The 13,283-nt window shown below is 34.5% G+C and overlaps 1 protein-coding gene and 3 non-coding genes across 4 annotated transcripts; 3 read left to right on the plus strand and 1 right to left on the minus strand.

Annotated features, from left to right (window-relative positions):
* Window positions 1–3,232: 3,232 nt before the first annotated feature.
* On the plus strand, window positions 3,233–3,306 carry Trnat-agu. The gene has a single exon. It is a non-coding gene; the product is annotated as a tRNA-Thr (tRNA).
* Window positions 3,307–3,779: 473 nt separating this feature from the next.
* Trnat-agu lies at window positions 3,780–3,853 on the plus strand. The gene has a single exon. It is a non-coding gene; the product is annotated as a tRNA-Thr (tRNA).
* Window positions 3,854–6,482: 2,629 nt separating this feature from the next.
* On the plus strand, window positions 6,483–6,556 carry Trnat-agu. The gene has a single exon. It is a non-coding gene; the product is annotated as a tRNA-Thr (tRNA).
* A 146-nt stretch (window positions 6,557–6,702) lies between these two features.
* LOC108974943 lies at window positions 6,703–7,810 on the minus strand. The gene is made up of 3 exons (XM_018943080.1): window positions 7,721–7,810; window positions 7,284–7,613; window positions 6,703–7,062 (listed from the first exon to the last, which is right to left on the minus strand). The coding sequence occupies exons 1-3, from the start codon at window positions 7,747–7,749 to the stop codon at window positions 6,897–6,899; spliced, it is 525 nt and encodes a 174-aa protein (XP_018798625.1). The 5' UTR covers window positions 7,750–7,810; the 3' UTR covers window positions 6,703–6,896.
* Window positions 7,811–13,283: the final 5,473 nt, after the last annotated feature.

A 13,283-nucleotide genomic window follows, 5' to 3' on the forward strand; every position in this document is an offset into this window, starting at 1 on the left:
CTGTGTTAGGAAGAGTCTATTTCATAGTTATCTTGAAGCAATGTATCCTACTGTGAAACATTAAGTCTTGAAACAATATTCAAAATGGTACTTTCGGATAGTGTTGATATTGGATACACCAAAAGGCTTCTACTTTTAAAAAATAGGAAACTATACCGTGGCAAAAAAGCACCAATAAATTGTAATTCAATTCCCGGCTAAATGATATTTAAAAACAAAATCGATTTTGCTAAATTTATAGGACTATCCTTGGACTTTCCTTAATGATTATGTCAAATATGAGCGCCATCTGTCAATCAGTTTGTTTAAAGCAGCTGCTTAAGTCCGCATACCTCAGTAGTGCTTTGTTATTTGAGATCGTTGATGACATGCCTCGTTCTGGTCGACCTTCGACCTGATGAAAATATTCAAGTGTTGGAGAGATGACATGAGAACTCGAATGATCTTGGGTATGGAAYACTTTCTTGCTCGCCTAGTCACTATAACCACCGATAGGTTTATCAGTTTGACAAGTCAACATTCATCGGAATGGAGAATGTTTTCAGTCGATAGAAGAGATAAAACAAAGTACGCTGAAGAAACTGAAGGTTATCCCAAAAACTGCTTATGAAAAGTGTTTCGAGGACATAAGKGTATAATATCTGGTGGGGATTACTTTGAAGGCGACAAACTAAATATTGATTAATAATTAAATGTTACAGTTTCCAGGTCCTTTGTTGTTACAATGTAGATATTTTTGTAGTAATAAGTGTATTTATACCTAAGACTCCACCTTCAGAAACTTGATAAAGTAGAGACGAGTGAATGCAGAGCATGAGCGTGAATAATGCAAAGTTAGAATACCCAGCATTCAGCCAGTTGGGACGATATACAATCCTCTACTTTCTAATTCAACCATGGAACCAACCATCCTATGTGAAATAAAGTGTTTTAAGGCCAAGCKTACCAAAGAATACTTCGGGAATATAAAAAAAACTGCAAACATAATATTGCAAAAATATCCTCCAATTTAAAAACAAAAAAACAAAAAACAAAAATTTAAATGTCATCTGATCAAATTTGACCCGGACTGCCAGAAAGCCTTAAATTTTTAAGCATTTTAATACAGCCTAGTATATCGCTAGTTTATTAAATAGTTTCRACGTCATAAAACCACGTCTCATCACTAGTAATCATGAGTGTATGTGGCATGGTTGTCAATTGCAAGAAGTTGATGTTGACAACATCTGGTCCAACAAAACGGGGTTACGTGACACATACCACGTGTAATAACSGAATTTTTGAATAAAAGTTTTAAAAGAAAAGTTTGGAAGTTTTATTATTTCAAGAAATTGTGGCTACGATTGGCCTCCAAGAAGTTATGATTTAACACTATTATACTGCATCTGATGAGACTATTCGAAGTCATTTGTCTTTAGCAATAAACCAGACTCTGTTGAATTAGTGAAAAAAGTAACCGTTTTTTTTTTTTTTTTTTTTTTTTTTTTTTTTTTTTTTTTTTTTTTTTTTTTTTTTTTTTTTTTTTTTTTTTTTTTTTTTTTTTTTTTTTTTTTGTTTAAGAAATCATACACTCTTATTAGAAGACCCTCTACGGACCAGTCCGGGTCAATTTTCATCACATGGTAAAATTAATAAAATTTATTTAGAAAACAAACATAAAGTTGCCCTTATTTGGTAAATTGAAAAGCCGAAYATTTTGTAACAGTCGTTAATACCGAATTTTAGAATTTTAACATCGTCAATTTTAGGCAATATGAAATAATGGCTCAAAAGTGTATTTGGTYACCTAAAATGCAAAATAACATAACATCGCCTGTAATATAGAAACAAATTTTGAATCTTGGTTATAAAATTGTTATATTATATATTCGTTATATCTGACAGCGGCTCTCTCTCACTCTCTCACTAACTAATTCTCTGTTTAATCAGCTTTTGCGCTGACAAATGCTGGAATATGATGAATTGTTCTATGAGTTTTGAAAAAAAAAAAAATATTTCAGTTTTCAAGTGTATATTTATTTACACACATACACAAACATATCTATAAATATCTCAAAAATAATGCCAAACTGCTGAAACAACTAACTAGTAATTAATGACATATGACAGCTGCGCAAATCGGCTTAACAATAATCAGCAAATTTTTATGAACAGCTAACTGCAATCACTGCCCAAGAAAAACCAGAAAAACAGTTAGCAGCGGAAGTTGGCAGTAGCTCCAATATAACCACTCATAAAAATAACAATAAAGTTGGTACTTGAATTTTAATCTCAGCCCCAAGCACTTCACACTGCCTGCACAACAACAACAACCGCCGATAGTCTTCGCTACAACCATAAAATAAACCACGCGACTGCTTTTAACGCCGCACGACGCACTAAATGTGCTGCTAGCCGGTCCAACATACCAAAAAGAACGCACGCACATTCGGCTCATGTAGTGTATGTTATCACATAGACTTCCACCGACGCACCGCCTCTTTGCCGTTGTTGATATGTACTTTTCTATTTATTTTTGTTGTTGTACATTTGTGCTGTTCTTAGTTCAGTTGTATTGGCATTTGTTTTTGTTGTTGTTTATATTTGATGTTTGCTGCTGTTTATTTGGAACGTCAAACGACACTCGAAGCCAACTGACGCTCTCGCCACCGTAGCAATGGTCGTGGCAACGGTACTTAACATGTTGCAATTGCCTCAATAATTGTTTCAATAATCGTAAAAATCACGAAAATGGCGGATACTCATCGGTCTCAACGTACTCCACTCGAAATCGGCTGGCTAAGCACAAACGGGCGGGAGTATTAACGGATGTTACGTATACGCAGCAACAAATGCGACAAGGAACTGGATACTTTTAGGTTAGAATATTTATGAATGAGTGTATGTTTGTATATATTTTTGTTTGGTCATCAAATAATCGTGTGCAAACAGTTGATGGGGAGAATTTAATGTTTGTTCAGGTATTTCAAAAATTTTATTTTAAAAAGTTTAATTTGTATAAATTTAAAATATCAGTTATAATTTACGTCCGAGAAAACCCCAAATTCATAACTGAAAATATATTTTGGAACATCATTCTCATATTTATCTATAAYTTATAATTACGCCTCCAATAAAATACTAAAAACAAACATTCCATTGATATGCGTTGAAAATGCGTGCTATTAATTCAACTWCAGCTCTTCTCCACCTGCTTACGCTTGTTGACTTCTTGGCGCAACTTTCYCCACATGGCGCCGTGGCTTAGTTGGTTAAAGCGCCTGTCTAGTAAACAGGAGATCGTGAGTTCGAATCTCGCCGGGGCCTACAGTGACCAAGTTTGGGTATCACTGGGAAAATAGGTTTTTAATAAAMAAGTTTTTGAAATTCTTAAATAAGAAAAAAGCAAAATTTTTAAATTAATAATTAAACAAAATAAAACATAAAAACAAAAARTTGTGGAAGGGTTTATATTCAATTAACGTATATAAAGTCCAAAACAAATTATAGAAATTATTGTTCATTATTGAACTGTCAAATACATTTCTAGTTTAAATTTAAGATATGATTTAACATTTATTACGTAATTTTTTAAAAATAATTTATTTAAAATTAAGAAAACATTTCAAATGAATATTTGAATTATGGTCCTTTAACAAGAAACTCTACATTTTATAAACCAAATGTGCTATGTTAAAAAACGTATTTTTATTTATGTTAAGAAATATAAATTTATACCCTCTATGACGTTAAAACTTTGCTATCTTACTCACTTTCTTACACTGCTRGGTTGGCAATGTGGCGCCGTGGCTTAGTTGGTTAAAGCGCCTGTCTAGTAAACAGGAGATCGTGAGTTCGAATCTCGCCGGGGCCTACAGTGATCWAGTTTGAGAATCACTGGAACAAAATTGGTTTTTTTAACATGCGAGTTTTTGAGAAAGTCTAAAGCAATAAATTAGAAGTATAATTTAAAATTGACAAAGATTGAAAACAAAAGAAATATGAAGAAAATTTGTGAAAGAGGGGTTTATATTACAGCAATAAGTATATAGGCGGAACTATAAAGCATAATATTGAAAGTTCTGTGGATGAATATACTGATAAATGTATTAAATAAAGATAGGTATATTTAATAGTTTATTTCATATATACATTTCCAAAAATACATTRTGACAAAAAGTTACCCGGATATTGTAAATAAAACACAAAATATTCATCAATATTTATTTTGTCGCCTTCAAAGATCCCCACCAGGTGTAATACACTTATGCCTACAATTTTTCCAGTCCTCGAAAACTCTTTTCTTAARCACTTTTTGGGAGGGTATTCAACTCCATCAGAAGTTTTGTTTTATTTCTTCGATCYACTGAAAACGGGTTCAATTGGGCGACAATTTCAATTTGGTTGTTTTCCAAAAATCGCACGGTGAATGATATATGGCATTCATTGCGTTTTTTTTGGTTCTAAATTCGGTCACAATCATGGTTCGATGCCATCGTGCTTGATCATCGTGCAAAATCCATGAATTGTTCTTCCGCAAAAGGCAAAAATTACTTAAAAGAAGGATGAGCCTATAGATAAAACAATTAAAGATTTAGAAAAATTCACAGAGAAAAAAGCAAAATCAGAAGATGACAAAACTACCGACTATCGAATGCTAAAATGGAAAACTAGGAAACTGGAAATATAACGGAAAACGAAATCTAATAAAGATACTAATAAACTGTCAGAGAGTGAACTGATCGTTGAAAAGCAATCGAAAAATGYAACTTGCGAATCAAAGCAATCTAACGCACCGAAACAGCTGATAAGAAAACTATAGGGCAGACTGCGGCATTCTTTGAAGAGTTAAACACTAAATCAAATGTCCGAAACTGAAACCACTCAAAATTGCGAAGAAAATAGCGCTAGTAAGTTCAACAATTCCAATGTTGAGATTCGAAAGGAAAATATAGAAAAGATAGAAGAAAAGGGCGATCCGAACGATAATGTAAATAATAGTATAGAATAGAATGATAATGAAGGCCACACAATGAGTAATAGCAACAACACTCAAAACGAACGCTGAGAATCTTATAAAACCAACGAGGGCACACAAGAAGGCCAAGTTAATAAATAAACAGAAGAACCTACTTCAAGCACAATGAAAGCTGAAAAGGAAACAACTGTTACCGAAAGCACTGAGAAGGCGAAAAAAAAGAACAGCTACTATTGAAAACACTGACGAATCTAAAGAGAGGGAGTTGTTTTCGAAAAGAGGAAAGTTCTATAAAATACGAGGGAAACAGGAATCAGAAACTAAAAGAGTTGCCGATAATTCAGATGGCAAGTAGAAAAGAGAGTTGAAATAGAAAAGGAACACAAAAACTAACAAAAACAAAAAGAGAACAAAACGGAAATTGTACAAAGCAAAGATGTACCGAAAGCGTCCAAAAGGTCCTGCAAGCAACAAAAGTTAAACGAAAATACTAAGTCCCGAAGAGTTGCTAAAAATACGCAAAAACGAGAAGATACGAATATGAAAGCTGAAGTAAGTAAGTAAGAAGTCTAGTCTTTCCAACGGAGTGGAGGCCTTCATATTCTTCTGCTTCCCCCGGCGAGTACTGAGTCAAACACTCCCAGAGCTTAATTGTTTTCATTYATTCGGATGACATGACCGTAACGCCGACTCAACAGATGTTGTTAACATCCCTGTCTCTGTACCATATGGCAGGAGAGGACTTTACTCCTCAATCGTCTACCCAATCCGAAGTAGCACCTGTTGGCAAGAGTTATTCTGCATTGGATTTGGAGGCTGAGGTTGTTATTGGTATTAATRCTGTTYCRAAGRTAGACGAAATTATCTGTGACTTCTAAGTTAGTTTATACAGACGTCAGTTTATACAGCCGTATTAGTTTTGGAGGATGGAGTCATGTGTAGAAGTTCAAGTAAGTGAAGAAAGTTGCCTAAGCCCCATTCACTCGATAGTGGCCCGAAWCGGTCTTAGACCAAGTATCCTCTGGGTAGCGAAAGAATATCCGTTTGAATACGAGCTAAAGTGAAAATGTGACCCGTCGAGAGGTTTTGACCTCTCCACGTAAAAATCACCCCCCAATGAAAAATAAACATCAGCCSCGGAAGAGCAACCCCCCATTGTTGTAGTATCTACCATATGTTAATACAATATGAAACATATCATCATTACTATGGTGACTTTTCTCATAAAATGCAAAAGTMGACCTCAACGTAATTCAACAATGAACCTCCATTTCCTATTTCCGACCTCAAATTGCTCGTAAATTGTTTTCATTAAATTTTTGTTWGCTTATCTTTTGTTTTCAATGGGTTTCAATCCACTATGAACTTCTTTCAATTTTTACCATTTCCAAAGGCTGCTTCGGAGCTTTYAAGAAACAAAATGTTTGGAATTGCTTTGTATCAAAAAATCAATGCATTATATCCATGTTATCATATTTGTCTATGGTCGTTTTCTAACATTCCTACACAGCAGGGTTGCCAACATGGCGCCGTGGCTTAGTTGGTTAAAGCGCCTGTCTAGTAAACAGGAGATCGTGAGTTCGAATCTCGCCGGGGCCTTTAATGGAAATTAACGTTCATTTTTAAAAACTTTTTCATTGAAATAAATTGAAAAGTAAAAATTTCGTTTGTAAATGGATAATACTAACAATTTCAATTTATTTAACTGTTTAAAGTTTAATTGTTTTCGTTCTTCGTTTGCTGTAGTTACATATATTCAAGTTTTTGCTTATTATATATTTTATTAGCTTTACCTAACTGGTTCTAAGCTATGCTAAACCGAATTTCAACAATACAAACAACAATAAAACTTTCAAGCATCATGCATATTCAGTCATCAAACCACTTATCAACAACAAAAGCTTTATAGGCCGTAAAAGCTKAAGGAAAACCGCTTTTTTCAGTCCTTATACACCAAAAATAAAGTCACCACCATGTAGTAAGACGGCCGTTCATAAACCAAATTCGTAAAATTATCCATCTTTTCATCCAGTAAATGGCGCATGCGAAAGCTAAGGCCTTGGTTTTGTTTCTCCACTATGGATAGCAGGCAAACGATGCGATGTCTGTGGGTGAGAGAAACGGAAATCGGTCCATTGAAGGTAAAACTGAGATAAAATGAGCCATAAATTTACGATTTTTATTTTTTGGTTTTTATGGAATATATTATGTATACATCGTCAAACATAAAAGTAAAGAGTAAGAAGGCTGAAATATCCTTTTCTAGAATTTTAAGCTGCCCAAATCTCAATACCTTTCTTTTTCAGCAATTTTATGCTCTCCTTACCTCTTATGCTGCAGGCGCTTCACACGATCTCGTATATCCGCCGCCARTGTTTCGGCCATTTGTAGCGAACGCCACGAATCATAGGAACGACCAAAGCGATCCCACGTTAAACGCTCCTCAATAGCCGTCTCAATCAGCTTATAAACCGCTTCCATGCTGAAGTTATTACGAAAGTATTCCCACTCGCGCTTCGGCTTCTCGACGGCACATTCAACTTCTTCGCCCTCACCGGCGTTGGAATGCAGCTTCTGTAAGGCGCGTTTCTTGCCCAACATCGATTCCATRAGCAGAGCATTCATGCGATTTGTGGTRCGCACTGAGGCGGTTATTCTACAAYAACAAAGACGGAGACACAGTAGAATAGTTTCAATTGTATATAATTTATTTTTTGTAAATTTAATATAGTAAATATTTGAAAAACACAATTTTCATATTACTGCTTTCGCACGGCAGGCCAAGCGGACATTTTCGACAATCAATCAATCGATCCGTCAATCTATTAATCAATATATGCGAATATATATTTTTAATAATTCASTAAAATTTGTGCCTCAAAGTTATGTTATTCAGAAACACCGGAACAGCCACTTGACAAGCCTTCAGAAATGCAACGCGCATGCAACTGAATCGCTTTTGTGGCGCCGCACTGCGACAAAGCCACAGTAACGCGTCAAATACTCGCCGCCGACAATTGAGTTGTTCGCTGGCGACAGCTCACACACACACTCAAATCAATTATTATTACACATACAACTAGCTGTGATAGCAGATAGCGGCAGACAGTCAGCTCTCAATGCCAAGCTTTCACTACCGCCAGTCAACCGCCTCTATCTTTTTGCTCCCTTTGGCTGCATACAACTTACGTTGATTTCTGCGAGATTGTGACATTTGAGGTTTGCTACTTTTCGCTGCTATTGGCGTGTTGCAAGCCATAAATCATCACCATTAGCTGTGACTATGACGCCACCCACAAGCCTGTCGTGCAAATAAGTCGCTGAGCTGCAACCAACGATCGGCTGTAAGCGCAAGAATTTGACAAGTAGGGGGATGTTCCATAAGACCTTCAGTCCAATAGTGTTGGCATATGTGCATTATGGCAACAATTTTTATAAATTGTTTTGAAAATATAATACTATGTATACATATATATATCTGTATACCGTGTGAGGTCGTTTCGAGACTTCAAATATAATGATTGAGAGAATAATTGTATTTTTATACCTTGGAGAGAGTTTGCTAAGTTTACCAAGGTGCTTGTTACACCCAAATAAACCCTATAAAATGGTTATATAAATTMAATTAAATCCAAGTAACAATTTTTAAGCAAATTTGTCATATTTTATAAAAAGTATAAAAAGTTGAGTTGACCACACATAATTCACCATGTTTTTTAAAGCTACGGATTCGTGTTCAGCGACCCCAAAAGCCTATAATACCATTAAGAGCAAAAGTAGTAGCAATTTGTTCATAATTTTAAAATTCTAGGTTTATTCTTAAAAATCTATGTCTTCAATTAACTCAAAGCAGTTTCCCCGGAGCGATCGTTTCAGTTTGCTAAATAAACAGAAGTCGCACGAATTCGGAGAGCACCACCCACATATTTCAAAATAGTTTTCACTGATTGTTCTGATATTCCAACGATGTCAGTAAGATCTCTGACAATTAATCGTCGATTCTCAAACAACACTTCTTTCATTTTATTGGCGAAAGAAGCTCCTCAACGATTTCTTGGACCTTTGCAAATAATAGTTACAAATACTGTAATGTCAATCGTAACCCCAAGTAATCGAAATGTTCTCACACTGGTATGTAATCAGCTCTGATATAAACATAATCTCTCTCTGATTGGAAATAATTGGGATTTGAAAGGGCTTAAAGAAATCAAACCACAAATCAAATTAAATTAAATATGCTGGCTTAATAGAAACGTATAGATTAGAAATGTTGCAGTAAGTTCGATTAGATTTATGAGCGAAGTATCAACCAAGTTTTGACCAGAAGTTTTCTATTGACTTTGTTTTTTACGTTAGACTTTATGGCTTGATATATGCTTTTTTAGGTTATAATATGAATTAATTTAAACAGTTTGAGATAATTACAAATATATTATTAAATAAACATCCTTGTGGAAGGGCATTTATTTAGCAACTTACAGTGCAGATATCCACCCAAAATTGGCACAACTAAGCTATATTAACGTGGCTACATATATTCAGAAATTCACTTTTGAGAATAAGAAATAAATTCATGACAGACAACGAAATCGTTCGYTAAGTTCAAAATTTGATCTACAAGATTTTAACAGTAAGGGTCTAAACTGCCTCGAAAAGCGAATCGGAGTGTTAAATATAACTTCAGACAGGAGAAAAGAACTACTAACTGTTCCATACAGGATTTTTCTAAGAATATAACACTAAGCACTTCTCTACCACTAATAAGTGTAGGTAGAATAATAAGTTTTAAGCGACTATGTATGTAGGAAATACAATAATAAAACTCAATTAAATAAAATATATACTTTTTAGAAAAAATCGATCACATTATACTTTTTACCGCCCTGTATATCTAAGCATATTTCGATGATTTCAAATGTCCAGAATACGAATTTATTCATGAAAGTATTGTATGTGCTCTTTATRGTTTGATAATTGAATTTTTTATATTTTGATTAAAAATAGGCTTATTATTTTTTCCCATCATGATTATAGTTTTGCAACCTTTTAGCACATGCATGTTTCATGTGATACCACTCTCTAGCTCTTTACCGAAAATATGAGGAAAATTATGCGCAAGGTACGAAGGTTCAATTAAAATCCAACGTCGAGACATCTAAACCTACCGCCTACTAAATGTCGACTCAAAAATAATATTTCTTTGCGTTGATAAAATAATCAACATGCCCTCCGAAATAGTAATGCTTCCAAGTTCTCAGAAATCGYTGCAATCTATCAGATCACTMGATCTCTTGCGATCGATCTTGAGCCAAAATGCTTTYGCGACAGCGCATGTACCGATTGTGGCCCAGCGCTGGCCAAGCTTCCGCGAAGCCCAGCCATCTAGTAATTGAAAAGGAGAGCATATGGTATATACATATCTGTTATTTTCTTTCATCTTCTCTGATTTTTGTAACGTTCAAATAAAGGAGAGCCAAATTTACAAAATTACTGATAGTGTCAGGAATTGTAAGCACAAATATATACAAAATCGGTATCTTATCTAGAGCAAGAAAACTAATGTATAACAATGTCATTTTTATCATTTTCACATTTTCAATTATGTATTACTATGTATCTTTATAAGTAATAGCGAATCTTTAAATGATTTATACTAACAGAAATTTGGTTTAAATTACCAAATGAAAGCTTCGCAATATGTATGTATGTATGTACCCTTGCAAATATAAAAAAAAACACCAAAAACATTTACTTCGATATAATATCCTTCACAAATACAAAAGATTTTAATACTTAACATTTTTTTATCGGTCAGTTTACATGGGAGCTATATGCTACAGTAATCTGATCTGAATAATTTCTTCGGAGATTTTAAAATTGGTTCGGATAATAACAGATGGCRAATTTCGAGAAGCTATCTCGTCAAATAAAAAATTTTCCTTACAAGCACTGGGTTTTGATCTATCAGTTTGTATGAAAGCTATATGATATAATGTTTCGATATTGGCGGTTTCGACAAGTGAGTAGCTTCTTGAGGAGAAAATTATGTGTACAAAATTTCAAATCAATATCTCAAAAACTGAGGGAGTAGTTCGCGGATATACAAACAGAGGGACATGACTAAACCGACTCAGCTCATCATGCTGATCACTTATATACATATTTTATAAAATCTCCGACGCTTTTTTCAGGGTATTACAAACTTCATTGCAAACTTAATATACAAGTTATAAAAATATACAAAACCGAAGACTTTGCACAAACAAAACACTGCAATTTGATTGTGCTATTAAAGTATTCATTTACAACGCCGACATTGCTGCTTGAAATTTCTAAATTGTTATTGATTCACTGACGTGAGAGAAACAACTTACAAAAATACACACACGTTGCGCTATGTATATTTACTTTACAAATCAAAGCTGTATACAAAGCAGGTTACTGCTGGCATGGCTGCACAAGTGTATGCCATGGCGTATGAGTAACCATGAGCCGATGTAACTCAATACCAGCCAGATAGGCAAATTACGACGCTGTTTACATGCCAATTTTCAATAATACCACAAGTTTTAATTTGCAATTAAAGTGTTGCGCGAAATTCCAAACGCACACACACAAACTTCCACTCAATAGAATTGCATGTGTTTGCATAAATGTGTGTGCGCTGTCTATAGAAGTTCAGAACTTAGGTAAACACAACACAGAAACTTCTACTTTTTTTGAGTTTAACACAACTTTTCACACATTAACCGCAAAAGTTTCGAAACTAACACACATACATACGCACAGAGAGAGCGGCTCGGTGAGCAACACTAAATTTTTTTCCCGGCAAAAAGTCTGTAGCAATTGGCAGTCGGAAGGCAGGTAACCACCGACAAGCGGAACGCGGTAGAGGCATGTCAGCACAGCAGCTAACAATATTTTTAGACCATACAAACTTTTTTACAACAACAATTTTCTTCCATAGTTCAATTTCTTATCTCTGCGTCCAATATATCTCTAATTCTTCCTTTTAATTCTAATTTTGTATCTATTTTTCTTGTGCTACCAATAACTTTACTTCTGTTTGCTTTCAGTAAGTTTTTCACTACTTTTAGCACAACCCTCCCTGTACTCACGCCTTTACTCGATCCATTTGCCAACTCCGCACTTTATTTCTTACACCCACGTTCGTTGATCCCACCGTCGTAAATTGTACTGAATTGGCGCGCTGACTGAAAAGCGCATTTTGGCCACTTACTTTTCGCYTCTATTGTTCTTCTTTATATCAGCTATCTACACTTACAAAAGTGTGGTGCTTTGTTTTCCCTTCTACTGAAATCTAATTCTATTGTAGGCGTGCTCGATTCTCAAATGTTTTCCATTAACTGTCCGCTTTTATCGCTTCTAATGTGTTTTCCATCCGCCATACCGTAGAGAAGTAGTWGCTAACATTACTTTAGTATGTTTGTAGATGTGCCTTAGTAATTTCGCCTATTTTAAGGTGCCAAAAGTTCAATTTTTTATATTTATATATTACTTACAGGGTGCTTAATGCTTATGCTTATTTGAAATTATTACTTGCATTTGGTATGGGAATTAAGCTGGCCTTCTGTTAGACATTTACTCCTGTAGTAACGATGAATTGATTTGGAATTCTGTATGCATCAAAATAATGAAAGCAAACAGTATGCAAAGCTTTAATAATTGATCGAACCTGACAGCAATACTTTTGGCCATGTCTTTTTTATACGGAAGATTGGGTTTTAGCTTAGTGCTTTTTCTGGCACAATTTTGTAAATTAAGAACATCAGTAGGAGCTTTAACACCTTTTGAGAAATATGAAATCAACCTGAAAAATGTCTTATGAAACTTTACTGATGTCTTGGAAAATAAATCATGTAAACTATTGTAAAGATATCTTATCAAATAARAAAGTTTTTCATACATAAATAACGATTTTCATCGAACAGTTCGAATGACTGTTATGTGTTGTAATGATCCAATCTTCTTCTTCTTAAGGAAAAAAGGACGTGCGCAAGATTTCATATCGACATCTCTTTCAAAAGCTAAGCGACTAGTTTGCGTATATACATACACACGTATGGACAGACCGAAGAACATGGCTAAATCGATTCAGCTGATCACGCAYATTAACCTGTTCTTTCCTCATGAACAAGTGAAAAATGATATATATTTATGAAAATATGGCCATATGATGACTATAATTGTAACAATACAAATATAATGAGATTTTACTGTTTTCAAATACATAAAAAATTTGTGTACCATTCGCATAATTTATTTATCWGAAGTTAGCCTAGGCGTATGAGTCATTTCTTCTTAA

This window comes from Bactrocera latifrons, unplaced genomic scaffold (assembly GCF_001853355.1).
Source record: "Bactrocera latifrons isolate USDA-ARS-PBARC rearing strain unplaced genomic scaffold, ASM185335v1 scaffold_113, whole genome shotgun sequence".
NCBI classification, from domain to species: domain Eukaryota; kingdom Metazoa; phylum Arthropoda; class Insecta; order Diptera; family Tephritidae; genus Bactrocera; species Bactrocera latifrons.